This window comes from Argiope bruennichi, chromosome 1, assembly GCF_947563725.1.
Source record: "Argiope bruennichi chromosome 1, qqArgBrue1.1, whole genome shotgun sequence".
Classification (NCBI taxonomy): domain Eukaryota; kingdom Metazoa; phylum Arthropoda; class Arachnida; order Araneae; family Araneidae; genus Argiope; species Argiope bruennichi.
This window is the reverse complement of record NC_079151.1, coordinates 48,283,495-48,306,292: the sequence shown is the minus strand read 5'-3', so window position 1 is coordinate 48,306,292 and position 22,798 is coordinate 48,283,495. Positions and strand designations below refer to the sequence as shown.

General features: G+C 25.8%; 1 protein-coding gene across 4 annotated transcripts in view; it reads right to left on the bottom strand.

Annotated features, from left to right (window-relative positions):
• Nucleotides 1-8,597: 8,597 nt before the first annotated feature.
• LOC129972634 (rho guanine nucleotide exchange factor 12-like) overlaps nt 8,598-22,798 on the bottom strand; it is a 98,694-nt gene continuing 84,493 nt past the window's right edge. For all 4 annotated transcript variants that reach the window (XM_056086962.1, XM_056087039.1, XM_056086882.1 and 1 more), the window contains 9 exons: nt 21,706-21,790; nt 19,027-19,191; nt 16,604-16,914; nt 15,434-15,543; nt 14,946-15,009; nt 14,172-14,240; nt 13,829-13,977; nt 12,985-13,201; nt 8,598-12,017 (listed from right to left, as the gene is read on the bottom strand). In XM_056086962.1, coding sequence (XP_055942937.1) covers nt 11,713-12,017; nt 12,985-13,201; nt 13,829-13,977; nt 14,172-14,240; nt 14,946-15,009; nt 15,434-15,543; nt 16,604-16,914; nt 19,027-19,191; nt 21,706-21,790 — 1,475 coding nt within the window. In that variant the 3' untranslated portion in view covers nt 8,598-11,712. The remainder of the gene's footprint in view (nt 12,018-12,984; nt 13,202-13,828; nt 13,978-14,171; nt 14,241-14,945; nt 15,010-15,433; nt 15,544-16,603; nt 16,915-19,026; nt 19,192-21,705; nt 21,791-22,798) is intronic.

The following is a 22,798-nucleotide window of genomic DNA, read 5'->3' as shown; positions in this document are numbered from 1 at the left end:
AATATTCTCAAAATAATTTTTCGTTTGCACATTTTAATAACATTTCACTGAGCTTTTGAATTTGATCAAAAGAATTAACCGTATCTCGAAAGTATCATTACTAAAGACGAACTTAATGCAGCAGAAACGTATTCAGAAAACTTTACATAAAAGCCATTGTCAAACCAAGAAAATTTCTCAACTTCATCGATTTTTTTTTCAACAACCAGCATTTAATTTTCAAAACGTATCAACTTCTTCCAGAATTTCCATCCATGAAAAGTCAAGAATAAAAGAAGATTCCTTCAGCAAAATTCGCTTCGAGCGTCTCAATTTATTTTTACTTTTTCATTCGAATCAGATATCTTTCGTTCGTAATTCGATCCGTTCGTTGCTAATAGTTCATCAAGTTGATTCTTTTTCTTCGGATTGTTTATACTTTTAGGTTAAACGTTAGTTTTAACAAAGGTATTTTCTAATGGATTTCTGGAACTAAGAGCAAATATTCAAAGAATGTCTTCTTTAATTACACGGAGAGTTTTATTTACTATACCTTCATGCCAAATAAGTTTGTTACAACAAGATCAAAAGAGTTTAAAGTTAGATTTAAGTTAGGAAGAGAATTTACTTCCGTTATAATAATGAATTTTGGCGTAAAGTTTTGTTTCCGATTCTTAATTACGAAAAGTTTTAATCTAACGAATAATTGTTTCGTCTAGCATTTTTTCAGCTGAAAAGAGATTCCTGACTAATAAATTATTTGCACATGTTTTAATTTTTAGAAAACGTACACTTCAATGATGAAAGCACTATTCAGTTTTTGTTAAATGAATTATAATAACACAAAACAGTAGATATTTATTCGTATTACCAATTGTGCCATTAATAGTTTGAAGGTGTGAAGTTTGTATTTTAAAATTGGCAGTAGCTAATTCCTTTCCAAAAATACAGTCGCATAAAGAGAAGCATTTGTAGAATCAACACTACACAAGAAAACAACTAGTTGTAACTTATTTAATAACGGTACAATTCACTGTGCTCGGCGCCACTAATTCGGAATACGATAAACATTTCAGAAAATGATTTAACTGAATGGCTTCTGCCTTTCGAGTTTATATAGGTTTTCCTACAAGGATAGACGTCATATGGAATTTTCCATAAGAATCTCTATATCTTGGTTCTTAATACAGATAGGAGAAAAATTCAAATATTTGGCGATAAAAATGAAAATTCTTATTTTCATTTTTATCGCCAAATGGTCATCAATGTCGAGAACATTGGCATTGCAATCATTCGGAATATACATAGAATGTCAGTAAATCCCACTTTCTTTCTGTAAATCCCACTTTCTTAACTAACAATGCAAGAAAATGATAATACACATTTGTAACACAAATTTTATGTTTATTTCTTTTCCGGGAAAGACTTTTATAATGCAAACAATTCATCAAGGGAATAAAGAAAATAATGTATGTAATTTGAAAAAAAAATCATATAGTGCCTTCAGTGAAGAATATGATAATCTTATTCTTTACTTATCAGATTAATTAAAACCCTTCAATAGTGTATATTTTTCTTTAAAAAATATAGCACTAAAACTTCATGTAGTATTTCATAGGCTGGATGTGAATTTACCTAAATTCCATATTCATTTATTTCAAAAAGGAAATTTTGTGTATTAATTTTTGGAAACCTATTTTAATTTCTCTATACTCATATCTCATTCAAAAATTATCGTATATGACATTTAAATTTACCATACCATTCGAAATGCTGAATTGTTCAGAATTCTGAGTTTTCATCATGTGACTATTATAACAAAATATCTTTTACTCCGAACTATTTGGCAAATAATTTAATACAGTCATTAAAACTTTCAGTTAGAAATGCAAATCCCTCATTTCGCAGCAGAGCCCCATCGCTCAATACGGATTATGAGTAATTGAATTTCTCTGTTTCCTTCTCATTTATATGCAGGTGATTTAGGAACGAATCGAAAGCAAGATAATGGATGCAAGAAGTATCCTCTTATTATATTGAAACAAAATTTTCCCTCAAATTTTTAAAGAGCAAAAAATATTAATTATACTTATAAAATAATTAACAATTTTAGAGGGATTTGGCAAAATATTATTATGTAGTTAATGCTTTTGGTAATTAAATTTTAATGTATCACTAAAAAATCTCAAAGTGGAATAGAATTAAGTGTAATTTCCGATATCCTTCTTTCAAGGCCATATTTCATTCTTTTTGCTTCTTTTCTAGATAAATCATTTAAAAAAAATACCTTAAAAATATCAATACTTAGCTTTTTGATGCTCAACAAAAATAGAAGTTATTTATTCTTCAACATCAATATATTATTAAAGAAAATGAAACATCTGAATGGTGAAAAATTGTGTAATTCTGCTTGAAGAAGATTGAAATACTCTTAATAACTCTTTTCCATCTCTACTAATAACTAGCCGTCTTCGGCGACCAGTTATTAAAAAATACTTAATTGTTTGATAGTAATACTTTAATGGCTTTTCCATCAAAATATTTTTTTAATTTAAAATTTAACAGACATATAACGTGTAGAATTATAAAAGCCTTAAAACATCCTGTCCATCTCATCTAATCTGTGTACTTTAATTTGAATAACAGAAATATTTTAACTTCAATTAATGCAAAAATTTTCTTGCTTAAACTAATGATTTTTATTTAAAATATAAGAACAAACAGTAGAATCGTTCAACATTGAAGTTTTGTAAGTATTAAAAAATATTTTTTTCATAATTTGTGCGATAACTCAAAGAATTGTGCAGTAAAAAATTTTTAGATTTCATAAAAAAAATTCAGTGTACCTAAATAAGATAGTTATGAGGTTAAAGTTAAGGTTTTGAAATTATAAGGTAAATAATATTTATACATCCAATCATATTGCATTAAAGGATAACAGAGTCTAAATATGAACACACTTTTAAAAAAGAAATTCATTAATCCTCACTTATGAATTTAAATATTAATTGTAACGTACAACAAATTTCAAAAGATGTATTAAACATATTAAATAAAAAATTAAAAAAAAACTATCCAATAAATAAACCGAATTTTCACATCTTGATTACCAGCAATGGTAAAAGAGTCAAAATGAAGTTTTATTAGCAATAAAGAAAATATTATGAATTTCATTTCTGCAATTCTATATAGTTGTAAAATACGTTTAAAATATATATATATGCTACCGTTAAAGTATATAATGCAGTTGTTTCATAGAATACCTAGTTATTCCATGAAATAACTGATCGTGTCCGTTAAAGTGTGTAGTATGTTATTAATTTGACACTTTAACTAGTTATTCTATGAAATAACTAAGTATTCTATAAATTAACTAATGAGAGACAGTTAAAGTGTAAAATAAACAATTTATCTAAAATGAAATTAAACTAATGATAGACAATTAAAATGAAAAAGAAGCAATTTATCTAATTTATGCAGCGTATAAATGGTATTTATGGAAACGTACCATAAAATCATTTGTTACAACAAGGATTACTAAAATGACACTTGGAATTACAAAGAACATTATTTCTAAAACAAAAACATTTTTTTATTTCTAAAACAAACAAACAAAAATATAAATGCAGTAGGGGTGGAAGGTAAATGTATTTGTCGTGCGAGATATATGATATAGATTATTTTACACTTTTACTGGCTGCAGATGGTTATTCTATGAAATAACTAGTTAAACCATGAAATACAAGAGAGTTTTACACTTTAACGGACACGATCAGTTATTTCATGGAATAACTAGGTATTCTATAAAATAACAGATTTCATACTTTAACGGTAACATATATATATATATTGAAAATTGATTAAAATTAGAAAGAATTATGCGGCAAAAAAATTGGTATCATTGAAAAGATAATTTTTGAATTTTAAAAATTATTTTTGTGCTGTAATAATTTTGGGAGTTATTATGCAAAAATGCCAAAATTTCATCTAATTTTTAATTAATTAGGATTAATAAAAAATCCCATAGAGATGCACATTTCAAGGTATGTATTTGTCAAATGTGATAGTTTTAGGTCTAATGCTGTGGTCTATAGAGATGCAACACACACATTCGTCTTAATTAGTAGTAAAAATGAGCTTCTTCTGGCTACCAACTAGTTTGTGGGGAGTATTTGCAGTGCTTAGTTTGAATTAAATTTCTGATACATAACTTAGTGTTAATAATTTCTTCAATAAAATATTTTTAAGCATCAAATTGTTAAATCCGTGTTATTTTAAAAGTTTTCAATGTGCTGTATTTATTTTACATAAGATTTTCTGGGGTCGAATTCTATGTTAACATTATTAGTAAATTATTTAATGAATTAACATTATTTAATGAATTTGATAGATATCAGAATTTGGAAATTCAGAATTTAAATTAATATGGAAAGCCAATGAACTAGTCATCCAACCGCAAACAGAATTTTTCGATTTCGATAATTTCTATTTTATATGAAAGCTCATGACTTTATTATCGTCCAAAGTTTGATAATTCTAGGTTAAAGCAATTTGACTATACAGCGCCAACACACACACAAACACATTTATTTTAATCATTAGCCAAAATTCATTCCATACTCTCCCTCCCCCGCCCTCTATCTCTGTTTCTCCTCATAGATTTGAGAGAAAAATTTCTGGAATGGGGGGTAAGATATTTGGTGCCTTTTTTAATCTCTCATGTTCACGCGAAAAATGCATCTCCTGGTTAAATTATATCGTTTCCCTGAAAATTAATTAAACAAAGTTTCATAAAACTGATAAACCAGACGTTCATTGATTGGGATAAAAATATTTTGAAACACATATAATAATTTAAATTTAATTAAACAGTTTTCCATTGCAACGCGTTTCACAGGTTTGCATTCCTTCTTTCCTGTAAAGTATAATCCCTCCGCCTACAGCTATGTCCCAATTTGCTTTTGCTCTCTAAATTTTCTCATGTTATAAGTCTAACAAACCTTTGGGATTATATTTTCCATTTTTCATCCTTATACTCATGAGAGTAATAATTCGTTCATGTTATGATTTTTAATGCCATTACCTGAAAAACTGATCTTTTCTTTTTACTTTCTCGTACACATAGTATAAAGAAAGAATAGTAACCGTCAAAAAATTCGAACTCGAGATTTTGACGAATCTCCACGTTTCAGAGCCCCCCCCCCCCCCACACACACGTATACAGACTTTACACCAAATTTACAAATTTCTATCAAATTTTGTGTAAAATCTGTTCTTATGAAGTCCGTCTGTCTGGCTTCTCGAACATAAGTTAACATGATAATTACAAAATGAAGAGAGCTAGATAATTGAGATTTGATACACAGATTTAACATCTATAGCGTAGACATCCGTCAAATTTTGAGCCAAATCCAACTACGGGTTGACTGTCTGTCGGTCTGTATTTTCAGAAACAAGTAAACACGATAATTCAAAAACGCAATGACTTAAATATATCAAATTTGGTATGAGATTTTGTGATTACAAGTGCAGGTTTGTGTCAAATTTTTGTTTTAATTGGTTAAAACAGACGTGTATAAAACACAAATTCAATTTTTAGGCTTTACTAACGAATGTCAGAGATTCATTGATAAATAACTCGCCAAGGACGATATGACATATTCAGTAAAAATACTGAATTCACGTCAAAATTAATATTTCGTAAATATTGTATGCCATGACCGTGTTAGCATTCTGTGGCATTACAAGTTTATAAAAGAGTATGCGAGAAAGTTTTGGAAAGACCACTCCCAATGGTTTGTATTTGTAAACTCGACCAGAAAATACTACATGGTTTCCTTTCTTTTCTACCCTATATTCTCTGCCTTTAATAGGTAACCTTGAATGATTAAACACTTAAGATTATTTTTTTAAAAAATGGATCTTAAACATGGCATAGAAAGATTAATTAACATGACAACATTAGGTTATTGTGTCATCAGATTAAAATGGTGCAGAATACGAAATAAAAGCAGAAAACAAAATTCTATCCGAGTTTAATGAAATATTTTTATTGCAACCTTTAACATTGACATAAATATGCGAGTACAATATTTGATGAAATTGATTCGAATTTAATTATATAAATAGAAGGCATTGTTAAGATTATTATTTAAATTAATTCTAAAAAACTTATTAAAATTAAAATAAGATTATGCGGCAAAAATTCCTATATTAAAAAAAAAGATTACTGTTTCCATTTTAAGATAGTTTATATTCTTTTTGAGAGAAATGGGAACATTTGTACCTTCAAAAAATTTATTTTTCAATTTTAGTCTAATAAAATAGGGACATTTCACTGATCACAAACATTTTTTTATTTGTATAAGTTTAAAAAAATCTGGAATTTATAAATTACCTTTAAATAATGAATCTGACAGAAGATCTTCAGATAGAAAGATAAAAAGTTTTTTCCCCTTTTCCTTTTTCTTAAAACATGTTTTCATCAAATTTTGGTATGCATAGAATGTATTCTATTCGTCATAAATCGCATAAAATTTTATATAACAATATTTAAGAACATTATGTATCTGTTAAAAAAATATTTTTATTTACATATTTTATTAGTATTAATCTTGAGATCGCACTTATCATGCAACATATTTTTTTAACTTTTCAAGTTACAAGACATTTCTTAAAAAAATTTCGCTATCATATTTACATATATTCACTGCAATTATTAAATCTATTTTCATATAATATACTATTTTGAAAAGATTTCATTCATTTTTTTTTTTTTTTTTTTTTTTTTTCTAACTGTACCGATTTGTGGTTATGAACTTGAAAATTATCGCACACGCACAACACATATTCAGTTTCCTATTATAAAATAAATATTTCAAGAAACAAGTAGTTTCTTATTGTTTTATAGTTAAAATAAATCATTCATTCTATATTTCTCAACTTTTCTATCATATATAAAATTTTACTTGCCAAAAACTTTTTTTACAAGAAAAATTTCAGCAATTTTCATTGCTAAGAATATTCAAGTTCTCAATAATTATCTCTTGAGTTATAGTTATTTTGGAAATTCTTGGTGAAAAATTGGGCAAAAAGTCAATGTTAGGCTCAATTTTTGTTATTTAATTAATAAGAAGTAAGAATATTCTAAAAACCACAATTCCTTTTTGCTTTATCCATACTGATGTGTGTGTATGTGTGTGTTTTTTTTTCTTAATAATCATTTATTTATTCCAAGTTATCTGTATCTGCTATGCTACAATACTTAAAGAAAAAACCACAAATAAACCATCTTGGATTTAATAACTTCAGATTACAGCAAAAACAAGTAAAAAAAATAATTAGATTTAACTCTTTGATATATGATTTTTTTATTTTAATTGTTTATTTTACTCTCATTATAAGATAATGCTCATAATTTCCGGCTTAACCTTCTAACAATTTTTTAAAATATATTCAGAAAATATATACTTCAAAACAAAATTGTTACATTGCTAATAATGACAATGACTTGTCACAAGTCTTTACTACAAAAAGGAAAAAAAAAGATAGAACTTTTTTTTATTTCTCAAGCTAAAATAAAAACTTTGGAATAATGTTGATTATATTAATGAGAAACATTCTTTTTTATACAAATTTTCTTAAATTATAAAAACTTAAAGGAAAATATCAACAAGATCCTGAAAAAAGGAATTTAATTGTCAGATTTTTTTTTAATCTAAATAACATCAATAATACATTTTTTTTAAAATTAAAACCCTTTAAAATGTTTTTACCATTTCTCTATCATTGAGTGGAATAACACAACTATAAAGAAAAAAAAATAAGGAATAAATTTTTGTTAGTTTTGTTTCATTGCTATGCTGTGAAAACACCCAATCAAACTTATATGACTCTATATCTTGGAATACTCATCTAAAACTGAGAATATTTTAAGATCTAATATTTAAATATATATATATATCAAAAATATTTTAGATATTAAGAATATATGTAAACATTAAAAAATATACAGGAATGTTACTCTAATAAATTGTTCTTAGCATTGATTAATTAGATTTATATCAGATTATTACTGATGCTTAATCATAAATAAAAACTTTAACACAATTTATTAAACATAATGATACTTAAACATAATTTAATTTTGGACAAATTTCAATAGCTACACAGAAAAAAAATTACTAATTTCAACAACAAAAACAAAAGGAGTAAATATGAAAATTAGAATACATAACATAATCAGAAACTGAAAAATGCATAATTATTTTCTAACTTTGTTCACTTTAATCTATTTAGAAGTTATCTGACATTTTCCTAGGGGAATTTTGAGGATTTGACTACTTAAAAACACTAACAAACTGGGCTGAAAAATAGAGAAATTTATATATTTTTGAACTGGCCAATTTTACCTTACAGTCTGTGGAATAAGCTATTACTTTCAACAATACTGAAATTCAACAAGACATTGTTATAACTAATTAATGTATTTTTTCAATTAATTATACTGTTTGCATAATATTTACATTTTTCAAACTATTCAGGTAATGTTTTCCTTTTTACCATCATATCATGAGGGAGGCGACACAATATAAAAATAACAACACAGGACAAAAAAGCACTATTAAAAAAAATGTTTATTTTGTAGCTCAAGAATGAAATCACAAACTCCTACATTGCATTGCATTTTAATTAGTAACATACTCTTTTATTGCTATAATATTTCAGAAGTATCATATATTTCTTATGTTTAAATTCATATACATATTAACTATTAAAAATAACATAATTATGCAAGTTTGTTAGGAGTATATAAGTAAAGTAATTCCAAACCAACTGAATACAACTTCAAAAAATACAGAACTTACACTCTAGATAAATTCACCGGTTAAAAAGAAAATAATAAGACTTTTGATTAATAATTTTGCAAACAAGTCTTCATAAATTCTATTTTTGAAAAAAAAAAATTAACAAAGTCTAAATAATTAACTTTTCCAAAGCAATTCATAAATACAATCTACACAACAATGTACATAATTTCATTTTTTTTTTACACAGAAAAAATATCAATGGCAATTAAATTATATTTTTCAATAAAAATTTTTGAATGAGTTTAATATCCTGTATAGTTATCAACTTCTAAAATAGAATTTAAAAAATTCAGAAATATGTTATTACATATGACAATTGTTACAGTATAGATATAGCTGGCAAAGGAAATGAGTTATTGCTTGTCATTAAGGATTATCATCATACTTCACAACTGATATAAAAATATGCAGTTAAAACTTTGAAATTCTAATCACATGAACATTGTGTTTGGTCCTACTGTATGCTCTAGGGCAAGGTCTCTGAAAAGCATTCTACAAAAACTGAAAATCGAGGTTGTTAGTTTAATGTGCAACAAATGTATTTTATATCTGATTTTGGAGGCAGAAGCATCAATTTGATGGAGGAGGATAAATAATAAAATCTACGGATTATATACAAATGAATATCATAAAAACAGACAAAATATAGTTTTTGAAAAATATGCAATATTCAAGGAGCAATGCACTTTTTTTTATTTTTTGCTCTCTCATTTTTTTTCCTCTCTCAAAATAATATTTAGAGAGTTATTCCAGATACAGTGTAGTACATGAAAATTTGTTTCCCCTACATAAATGCAGTTATGAAAAGTTGTTTCAAAAAAGAACTTAAAATTTTCTATAGCTATTTAAAAAGTATGGCTGCACTACAGCAGCATCTAAAGATGTCAAAATATTTTCAGAAATAATTTTTAAAAACTGTACAATCTAAGAATTCTTATACCAGAGTTTCTATTTTATACATAGTTGTTATAATCAAAAATAACTATTATGAAATTAAATTAGTGCAATGCATATGGAAATAGATTTAAAAGAATATAAATTCTGTTAACACAAATAATTTTATTAAATTTTGTGATTTAATTTCTTTAAAAAATGTTTTTCTAACAAAACATGTTTAACATTCTTGATTTAGAATTCAAAGAAAAATTGACTACAAAATAGTCTCCTAATCATTAAACTTAATTTTAAAAATTCTAAAATAAATTGAAATATTTCATACTGCAATTGCTTTAAAATTTATGGCTCAAAAATTAACCTTTTAAAAAATATTTTTCATTCTGATAAAGCTCAACTCATAAAAAAAAAAATAAAAAAAATGTTAATACAGAAAAGAATATAAGCAGTGAAAAAAGGGAGGGGGAGAATCTTTAAAAACAGAATCCCTTTTAAAAAGAAAAGAAGCAATTACACTTTTACAAATGAAAATTATTAAGTTTCTATTTGAACACACTGTTTTAAGTCAAAATATGGTATCATTTTCAATTAATTAAATTATAAAATATTTTAGAGCAAAATATAATACCAGATCTTTTAATCACAACAGCACTTCAACAAGATAGGAAACAAAATAAACAAATTGATTGAGATTTTATTTTTCTCACAAACCAATTACAGATTTTCCGATTCACAACCTTAAACCACTTTTTATTTATTTATTTTACAGAATACACATGTAATTAGCTCTTGTTTGTGAAAAAAAAATTATAATGCCATACTTAACAGATGCAGATGATACTCATTCTAATGAAATAATATATAATCTATATAAAAAAAACTATAGAATAATATGAAAATTACCAATAATTTCAGGGGTATGTGCGTCTATATACAAAGATGATATGTTACAATCTAAGCCACAGGTAAAATTGCTAATTTAGATTTTCAGGAATTTGCTATGATCATTTTTAATCAAGATTTTAGATGTACATACAGTTTATTTGTTCTTTATATTTTCAAGAATTAAATACAATTAAGTTGTATCATAACATATTCACTTTGTAAGAATTCACAATATACATAATAAGTTATCGGTATCAAAGCACATTAATACACAGAATCATCATACATATTTAAGTTAATATTAAGATTTATAGAGATGATCACAATTTTTTTATATTTATTTTAATCTCAAGAAAATTCATAATGAAAAAAGTCTTATTTTAAAATATTAGAAATAAAAAAATAAATAATTAAAGACATAAAAATAACTTTTTTAAAAAATGACTAATGCTTATTACTTGCAAGAGCACAAAACAGTTGGAAAAGAGGATCTTGAATTAGAAAACTAACTGCAGCAATATATATAGATATATAGATATAGTATATATAGATATAGATTTATTTATATGTATCTACAAAATACTCTCATCCTTTCAGAAAGGACATGAATTAGTTTCAGACTTGGTCATCTGAACAAGCAAGGATAGTTATTATTGAAGGCCTCAGAGACATTAAAAGCACTGCCAAGAGCACCATAATGTTCACACAAATATTACTTTTTACATATGGCAGTGTCCCAGCTACTCATTGTCACTTTCCAAAACACGAAAAAAAAAATCTCATGGGACATACCATTTACTTCGAGTATTATTGGGAAATTTGTACAATAAATAAAGGTTTTACTACACAACTGATCACACACTGGACATATATAAAACAAAGAATAAGAAGTCAGTCCAGACTTCTTACTAGCTTCAACAACATTCACAAGTATATTTCTGCACAAATTACATTTACAGTGGGGGGGGGGGGGGCAAAAAGAAAAAATTTACAAGTTTACAGGATGGTTTTTATATCTGCAAAATAACGTGTATAACCAGCAAGAATTGGCTTAAGACAAAACACATGCAGAGCTGAGGTTTCTTCAGAGATACACTGGATCAACAGTGTGCTCATCTTGGACTGTCCTACACACTGCATCAGATCCCGTGCTATCCTCTGCTGGACATGTTTCACTAGCATTAGCAGATGGGACAGAGTTTTGTACATCACAGTTTGAAGCATTTATAGACTGATCACAAGTTCTATTATTGGTTTCACTAACTTCTTCTAAAGTCCTCATTTCTGAGGGGAGGGCATCTTCAGGCATTGGACTAGATGACTGAGGGATTTCAGTGGTATCTTTTGGAATAGGGCTTGCACATGCTGATTCTTCTGATTTCTCTAATACTAAATTTAAGAAATAAATAAGTTATTAAATATTGATCTAAAATATTCAAATAAAAATATTATTTAAAAAATAATGGTTTCTTTAACAGACAAAATTTAGAATTGTAAATTAAATTAGCAATTTTCTTTACACATTCAAAAATTCTTATCATTTAATTATTGGAACATTCAAATTAAAAATTGGTAATTATTTCTAATACTTGTTGTACACTTTCTATCATAATAGTAGTTATTTACTTTTCTTTCTAATTAAAAACAAGTAATTTTGCATTCAAAAATTACATTCAAAATATGTTAGTTGTAAAATTGTTATAATTATTTCAAGTGAGCATTTTATTGACATTATTTTCAGGAAGTTAAATAATAAATCATATCTAATCTTTTAATGGGAAAGACAACAGAAGTATCACGGGATTTTATCAGCCAATTGCAATGAAGGAATTGTTCTCTTCTCACCATTCAGCTAATTCCTAATTAAGTATTAAATTGTGCCATTATCATGACACTAACAATGTGGTGTCACTTCAATAGGAGAGCTTTGCTCAAAAATAATTCTTGGCATTTGCTAAAGATATTAAGGTTAGCAGTTCATTTTAATTTCCTTAGATACAGCATTAGGCTCAATACATAATTAAATGATAAAAAATTAGGCAAAAAAAAAATAATAAAATGTATATTTTTTACTTAATTGTAATCATTAATTTGAGTGAAAGCAGACCAACTTCATATTACAATTTTTAAAAAATATGTTAATTTCAAATACAATATATTTATTAAAATTAAATTAAATTTGTATTACATGCTATTCATTATTTAAAACATTAGACATTCAACTTAAAGTTATATCACAATTTATTACTAAATTAAAAAGGTGATGTATAGCTAATTCAATCAATAAATAAAATGGGAAAAAGCATTATAAAAATAATGAATTTTGAAGAGGGTAACAACCATGACACTAAAGTACCTGAAAACAAATGCTGAGACTCAAAAAATTCAGTCATGCCATCCGAAGCTGTCGAGGCAACTGACACAAAGCTACTAGGCCTTGAATGCATACTGGGTGATTGGGATTGCGTTATGCAGTGCCGATGAGCTTCATGAAGCTGATGTACTTGTTCTTGACAATTTGCAAGCTCCTTGCGTAGTTGCTTTCTTTCTTCTTCCATATCTCTGATCATAACCTGCAAAATAAAGTGCAGAACCAAATAATGAATATAACTGGACATGTCCACACTAAATAAAACACATTATTTTCTCTCTTGGCATGGATAATATTGTATACAGATGCCTACTAAATTATTTTTAACATTAATAACACACAATAAAATTTAATAGCAATGAAAAATTTCAAAAAATGAAAAAAATATTTATCTCCTAAGTTAAAAATTTTAATTTAAATTGTAGAAAAGAAAAAATGTAACTTATTATCTTCAGTTATTTAATATCTTTAAAACCAACAAATTTAAAATAAAAATATAAAATGTTTATAAAAATAATGCAAACATGTTCAGCTTAATTTATACAAATTTCATTTGAAGTTTCAAAAATTCATTATTTCATGCAAAAATGGTGTGTATATATAAAGTTTCTGAACCAACAAAATTGCAGAATTTTTATTCCTGGTTTAGTTGTTCATTGATATATAAACCGTTTTAGTCAACATAATTCACCCACTTCCCATGTTATCGAAACTCATAAGTCGACCAAGTGCAGTATAAATACAAACTATTCCACTCTGTAAGCTAGCTCTTTAGCTTATCTTACTGTAGATAACATACTATAATTCATAAGATGTAAAAAACACATACCACCAGCTGTGCTAAACTTTGATTGAGAGCTGTTGATACTGGCAATAGTGATTCAAGAGAAACACCTTTGAGCCTGCAGAAAGGAGTGAAAGAGGATGTCCTTTCATGTGTTGAAGTATTGTCTTGACTGTTTAATTCTTCACAAGATTCTATCAAAACAATATAAAATGAAAACAAATCATATTATGTTATAAATTAATATGATTGTCATTAATTATTATTAATAATTATATTATTATTATAAATAAAAATATTAATAATATTATTATTAAATTGTTATTAGTATTAAGTTATATTATTATAAAATATAAATCTAAAAAAGAAGATAGCAGCATAAACATACCATGATCAATTATAGGAGGTGATTCTTCCAAACTTAACCCTTCATTTAAAAATGATGCTAATTTATTACCTAAATAAAGAAATAAATATTTAGAAATGCCAAAAATTTTAATAACATTTAAAAATGAATATCTTTAGTGCAAACTATCAACAATTCTAATAATTAAACTATTAACAAAATATTAACAATACTAATATATAACTAGTGTTGAGTGTTTTGAAAATTGAACCAGTTTCAGAAAATCAGTTTCGATTTTCTCAATTTACATCTTTGGATTATCTTTGATACAAGCAAAAAAAAAAAAAAAATGGAACTGTAAAACAGAAAATAAATGCATAAATAAAAAAAATAGAAAAAAGTAAAAAATATAGATCTAAGAATCTTATAATAATTATATTTAAAATAAACATGGTAAAAATAACATTAAATTATATTATGTAGAAAAAATGCAACTTCTGAAGATCATTTACAGCTTATAATAGCTTAGTTAACTCAAAAATCAAAAGAGAGTCAAAAATCAAAAAAATTGAGATATATTAGTAAAGTATGTATTTCTCAATCTGCATATGATTTTTTTAAAAAGCATATGCGTTTGTGAGCATGGCTGGCATATGGGGGGAGGGAGGGTCCACATGTATATATCAGATTTTCAGCATAAAATATTTTCCATTCTTTTACATATAATGCTAAACAATTGTTTGTGGCTCTATGATTAATAAAACCTCTTCAATAAAAACTCTTTCAGTTAGTCATATAGATAATATTATCCATTACCTTGGTGTACAGCAACAGTTATCAAATCTAAAGCTGTCATTTCTTTGGTATCATCTTCTTGAATCTAAAATATTAACAGAATAAAATATTAAAAATTTAATATTGATCCATATTATATACAACTTTAAGAGATGATGAATATATACAATTCAATACAAAAATAGATTTTTAAGTAGAAATTATTTTAATATCAGAATAAAATCATGCTAAGAAATTTAAAATCCTATAAGAAATATTATAATTAATGTATTATAAAGATAATCCGAAATAATGTGAAAACACTGCTTTTAACAAAATATTAGAAAGACTGAAAAGAAAATTTTAAGTTGGTAAAATATTATTCAATATAATAATAAATAAATAACAAGGAAAACAAACATATTTTGTGAAACTATTTAATTTAAGCTAATAAAATAAATTTTCAGATAAACTTTGCAATTTACTATATAAAAGAATACTTATCACAGGCATATTATTTTTATACTTACTTCTGCTGGACTTTTCAATTCTTCTATTGGAATCTGAAGAATTTCAGCTGTTATCACTTCCTTTTCCTCAATGGCTTTAGATATTTCCAAATCTTTTCGTCTCAACTTTTCTACAATGAAAAGATTAGAATTGTTTAACAAATAAAATAAACATTTTCAAAATTGTCTCAAAAATTAAACTGAATGCAAATAATTACTTGGTAAGCATATAATAAAAACAAATTTCAAAACAAAAAAAATTATATTATAGCCAAAAATTAGAGAGCAATTTTATATATGGATTACATAATTTAGTTTAATAACCCCAATAATCTAATTGGAAAGCAGGGATTATCATTACCGCAACCTAAGTAGAGAAATTAATCAGGAAATACAAATAACTATTAAATGATTAATCATTACTTTCAGATAAGTAGTTTGCAGAGTGCCAAGAAGTTTATAGATACAAATTATCATATAATTTATAATACTGAAAAGATTTAATCTATTCAGCAGTCAAAAATGATGAAAGAACACAAGCCATATATTATATTTTAAAGATTCATATAATATAATAAATAAAATTTATATTTAAAAATAAATATTGTATTTTTAAAATATCTGCAAAAAAATCTGAATCATAAATCAAATTTTCATATAAATTTCTGAAGAAACTTCACCTAATTCTTTCTTAAAATAAATAATTTTTTGAATCATTTTTGCATTTTTTTTACCTATTAAAAAAAAGAAAGATGAAGCTCTGAAAAATTTTCAAATATAGTAAATTTCATGCACAATAATTTTTTCAGGTCCATTTTTTAGTTTCACTGCTAAGAAAATATATGTTTTAAATATGTATTTTAATGAAAACAAAATAGAATAATTTTCAGAATATGAAGGTAAAGTAGTTAATATTTCTCATTTTTCGGTGTAATAACAAAAGTTTCTTAAGTTAACATGAATTTTCATTAACTCCAACCATTGATCTTATTTATTCAGATTCTTTTTATCAATTATAAATACAAAAAAGTAAAATATCAAAAATATAATGTTACAAATTTTAAAAAAATGACATCTAATTGCTTTGAAACGTTCTAACATTTAAATAAAGGATTAAAACATATAAGTAAATTATTTAAATGCTCTTTTTCTCCCTAAAAAAATAATTAAATCAAATTCATTTTTACTCACCAAATGGAGTTAGAACAGGCTCTGCAGTCTCACAGATTGCACCACTACTAACAATCACTTCACTTGGTTCAATGAGCTGGGGACCTTCGGCAATTTCTAAAATTTCAATATGCTCCAGTCTTTTGTGTGGCCTTTCACCAGATTCATTTGCATCTTCATCATGCCTGACTTGTTTAGCTATCTGTGGAATTTCATCAGGAGGCTCGCTTGGAGGAGGAGCCTCTTCTGGCTCAGAAGGAGGTAGATTGTTTTCACTTGAGGCAACTGGAGGTGTTTTAGTTTCTTCAATAGTTTCTGTGACAGGCTCAGTCCTGAAATATGAAAAAAAAATAATTTTATAAACATAGAAATATTTGAAATATTTTAACACATATTTTCAAAATGGCAATAAAAAATGATATATGGAAAATTTATAGCTTAAAAAAGCATTGTGAATTTTTCAATACAATTATGATTACAATATAACAATTTATTCATTAATGCAAAATATGTTTAGCTTTGATAAATATTTAGTTTAATTTATAAGATGCAATTTACATTTATTTATAGGATTCATTTATAGGACATCCTTTTATCTTGCTACCATTCATCATTTTTTTTCCCACTGCCATTTTAAGTTACCAATTTTTTTATCACAAAAATATTTTGTTCGTATATTTTCACGAAAATTAAAATTATATTGTCTTGTTCATCAATTAAATATAAAATACATTTAAATATTGCTTTTAATAAAAATTATCCCAATAAGGCCATATAAATCAATTAAATTGATGCTAACTGCTAGACTTGTAATTCTATCCAAGTTTATTTTTTTCTATTAACCAGCTGAAAACATGTAATATAAAAAATCTATGATGAATAACTACAAAGCAAACGAACACTTAATTGCAAGCAGGGACAGGGCAATGCTTATCTATTTTTATCTTTACTTTCAGCCATTTTGGATACTGAAAGAACCAGATTTCAAGAAGAGGATTTCAAAGGGTTAATTCCTTAAAGGGAATCATATTACAGCAGAATAATTTTGTTTTCATATTTAGTTCCTATATTTGCATTTTTTTTTGTAATTGTTTTCCTTTTTAAATAGATGAATTAAATATTTTTTAATAATCTATTATCCAGAAAGTTGTTTGCATTCATTTTAAATAAACTGGAAATTCTGAAAAAAGCTAAAAAATGCTTAAACATTTAATAGAGATTTAAATAAATTTTAATTCACAAACAGAATCAAAATTCTGAAGTTAATAAGTTTTGCCAAATTTAGGTCATTTTCATTGACAGATCAACGTCATAAAGCCAGGCTACAGATATTTGGATGGAATGTGACCTTACTTCAAAGCTATATAAAATATGTGGAGTTTTATGTGGAATCTTTTATACCATATATAAGGCCAAAGATCTTATTACTATTTTTATGCAATACTAATTTACTAAATTTTTTTCTTAGTATAATAACCAAAAATTAAAATGAACATCATATTTAGAATTATAATAATTTAGGACAGGGAATTTATCAAATAATCAGTCATGATCTTCATTCAAAGTCACATAGAACATCAGCCCTTTGTCCATTTATTTCAAGACTGATTATTATTCCAAAGGATGCACCATTTTCACATTCTTGATAAATAATGCTTATTACAAAAGGCACAAAATAGCAAGAACTCTCACATTAATTTCTAGAAATTATAACAAACCTAACACTATTTTGAACTTCCTAAGTGCTAAAAGGGAAAATGATACTCAAATACGTATATAATTATGCATCTTTTTACTTTTTGGAGTGCAAAAGATTAATGGAATGGAAAACAATTTAAAGCTAAGGTTATTTCTCAAAGTCTACAACATCTGTAAGTAAAAATAGTTCCCCAAAAAATCCTGAATAAAAGCATTAAATTTCTTTGCATTTTATTTAAAAAAATTGTTGTAAATATTTCATATATTATTTCCTTTGATATATCATTAAAACATTTTCTTTCATTTTTTTTAATCCAGAAAATTTTTGTAGGTAACAAGGAATTATGAGAGGAAAATTACATTGAGTCCTTTATATTTAAAAGAATTCCCTTCAGACACTAATATTCAGCATCAATACAAGCAGAACAATATGGTACATTCATAAATTAACTTTCTTATCATCATAGCTTACAATTTATTCATATACTTTCAACTAATATTTTATACCACAGGTAAAAAGGGAGACAATAATGAACAGCAATTATCTATGCCCATAAAAGTTAAACAGTCTCTTTATTATGTTAATAATATTTATATGTTACAAATGAAAAGATTATTTTATAATATTTATTATTGCAAGTTTAAGTTATAATATTTTCTTTTTATATAAAAGTAAAATGTTTAAAGATGAATGATATTTTTTTAACTAACAGAATATGAAATGCTGTAATGAAAATAAGACTTACTCTTTTGGTTTTGCCTCAACTTCATTAATTTCAGTAGGAGGTGGTTCACTAGGTGCAGGTGTTGTTGGTTCAGGAACTGGATGAGACGCTTCTTGACTGCTTTTGGCCATATTTCGAAGCTTTTGCTTTAATTCTTGAGCAGTTTTATCAATATAATTACACCAACTAAAAAACATTTAGAAATAAATTCTATTAAAGAAATTAAAATATTTAAATTTATAACAATAATATATTTAGTTTTAAATTTTGAAATGAAAATATTAAATATAAATATAACAAATATATTTAATTTTAAATTTTTGTAACATCTGGAACACATGAGAGTTCCAGAAAATATTTACAAAAAAAATCATGCCAAAATGCATAGTTTAATACTCGTTTAACAATAAGTATAGATGCAAATGTAAACTTGTATTTAATGAAAAATAGTTTTATATAGTAATATTAGTAATTAACTTTCCCTTTATTAATGCCTCATGTTTTATATATTAATATTAGTAATTAACTTTTCCTTTGTTCAACATTCTCCAATATAAAATTAATTTTAACTAAAATAAAAAGAAAGGATAATTTTTTAATATATCTATATAGAAGTGTAAAATCAAATTTTAGGAAAATTTTACCAAAATTATAGGACATATGAGCAGTTTATTTTGAAAGGGGGGCAAGTCCATTTTTGAAAAAAATGGGGGTAATGGCAGTTATAGATAAAACTGGTTTCTATTTATCTATTTTTGATATTGAAAATCGGTGGTTTCACAGCATTTCATAAATAATAAAAAGTATATCTTAATTTTGTGTGTTGATAATAATATGTTTACTTCCATCACCAATTATTATACAATTACAATGAAAGTTACAATGAAATAAATATCATTGATCACAAATTTTTATTGTCAGGACATTCATTTCTACCGAACAATCGTGATTTTGGAGTGGAACTATCCAGTAACTATTCAATTCAGAAACCAATTCCTTGCATATTCCCCAGGATTACTATAAAATAATACAAAATTGTCAAAAACATAATGAATTTTTAGTACATGAAATTAAACGTGGAAATTTATTTTCAAACCAACCTCTGGAAAAAGCGGTTTTAAAAAGAAAAATACCGATGGATTTTTATCAAATGATTAAATATTTATAAAGATTTGAATAGTATTTTGTTCTTATTATTAAAAAACGGCTGATGCAACTGCAATATTTCCCAATTAAATGTATGTTTACAATAATTCATTAATTTTGAAAGAGAGGCAAGTCCATTTAGTTATAATAAAACTCTTCTTTTTTAATCAGCATTGCAAACACTATTGGATTACAAACTTGCATTATCTGGTCCCACAAAATACAATATATATATATATATATTAATACTTACCAATATTTTAAAATTTATTGAAACACAAACCTTTAAATATCTCGCAATAACAAAAAATGGACTTGCCCCATTTTCAAAATAAACAGCTCATATTTGTTTAAATAAATAAGAATTAAATTAATAAGGAAATATTACATAAATAAGAAAAATAAAATTAAGAAAATAACTACATGTCTTAGAAAAATATATGTTCTATAAATTATATAAATAAAATTTTAATGTCCTATTTTTTCACCCAGATTATTGACCTTTACGATGTTAAATGATTTACGGGATGTATTTTTAAAAAAATACTTCACCTTGTTATTTGATGACAGAAAAACAGTAATCCAATTGAAACAGGTGTCAATTAAAAAGTGTACATATTACGAAATAAAAGTGGATGTAAAAAACCTACAACAAAATTCATGATTGGCAAAAAAAAAAATTGAATGTTGATGAGTTTGAATTCCAACACATCATTTAAAAACATTGTTACATACACTGAGTGGTCAAATTATTACGACTATTCAACACTTACACAAAGATTGATCATAATTTCAAGCTGTTGCATCTAAAGGGCACAAGAGGGAATGTAAAAAGTGAAGCATCAGTTACACTGTGTTGCTTGTAAAGAAGTGGGGAAAATTGTGATTTAACTAAGTTGGAATGCGGGTTGATTGTAAGTACTCAAAATGTCAGAATCAATATCAGTAAAATGGTTGCACTTATGAAGTTTTCGCAGTTATTAATGTTTGCAAAGGAGTAGAAAACAAATCTCAATGTCAGGCTTGTAATTGTCACAGGCTACTGAATGCTCAGTTTGAAAGGAGACTTGTTCAGTTCAATAAAAGGACTAAAGTATGTCAGACGGCAGAGAATCTTAATCAAGAAAGAACTGCAAAGGTCTCTGAATGAATTGTTCATCATACAATACATTGTACAGAGTATGTAGCCGAATCTGTTCGAAAACTACAGTATGCTTGAATGAAAGCAGACATCTCAACTTCACTAAGAACAAGCCAATTCTGGACAGTAGATGATTGAAATAAAATCATGTGGTCAGATGAATCGCATAGTTCACCATGCAGATGGCAGAGTTCAAACATGGAAAAACAGAACAAAAGCACAGATCCCAACTGCACAAAATTGATATCAAAAATTTTCATGTTGATATCAACATGAAAATGTTTAGAATGTCATGAAATGTAAGTTTTAAAATAAGTAAGTATTCTTTTTAGCATACAAGTAAAATAAAAAAATTATGGAACATCATATTTAAAAAATAAAGACACGAATATAGTACCCCTATAAATACTTACATTTTCTTTTCAGATGCAGTAGCAGCAACAAATTCATAAATTGCATGCATTTCAGAAGAAGATACAATAAAAAATGTTCTTTTATCTAAAACAAAATATTATTTAAAATTAAAAACTATGTACAGTATTTTTGTGGTAATTCATTACTTCTGTAACTAGTGAGAGATAATTAAGTGGAAAAAAATAAAATACAGAGACAAATATGAATAAATAACAGCAAAAATTATTTTAATCATTTAACATAATAAAGATTATTAATTAACTTTTAAACCACTACATTTTAATACAAATTCATCAACACAACTATAAGAAAAAGCGATTACTTAAATGGATTAGTTTCCAAAACAGTCAAATAAAGCCATTGATGCTAAAATAATATATAAGCAAAAAACAAAAGCAGTTTAAATTTTGAAACACAAAGAATAGCCAGAGGAATCTCAAATTGTGAGATAATGCATTTCAAAAAATGGGAATACCAGATATAAAATTTTACTGTTTTGTCTTTATGAATTCATTTAAAGGATAATTATAGATTTAATTTATTAGTTTATTGATTATAACTTCTCCCTACATTTTGAACTTTGATTCACATTAAATTTTCTTTTCAGTGCAAGTGCATATACACTCAATCTGTATGTAAGTACAGAACCTTAAAAGGAGATGCCAGAATTGAGACTATTAAATGAATTAGGGCATTTTAAAATACAGTACTAAATATATTATTAAAAAAAGATAATAAGTTCAATACATATTCCTGGATGTTTTACATAATAAATGCTTACAATTTAATTTTCCTTTTTATTTGATATTTTCATTTATCAAAATAATATTGGCCATTTCTATGAGACAAATGAATAAAACTCCACAATTATTTTCAATGCATTATTATTATAGAAATCTTTCGGAACTGAAATATTGCATAAATGAATATTAGTTACTCTTAAATGATAAAAAAAATAATCTAAATCTATACTTATAATAAAGCTCAATGCATGTGCGTGTGTGCATATTGGCTCTCTACAGGCCAGACTGTTTGACCTACAGCTACCAAATTTGGTACATGTATAACTTGGTGGTCGGGAATGTGAACCTG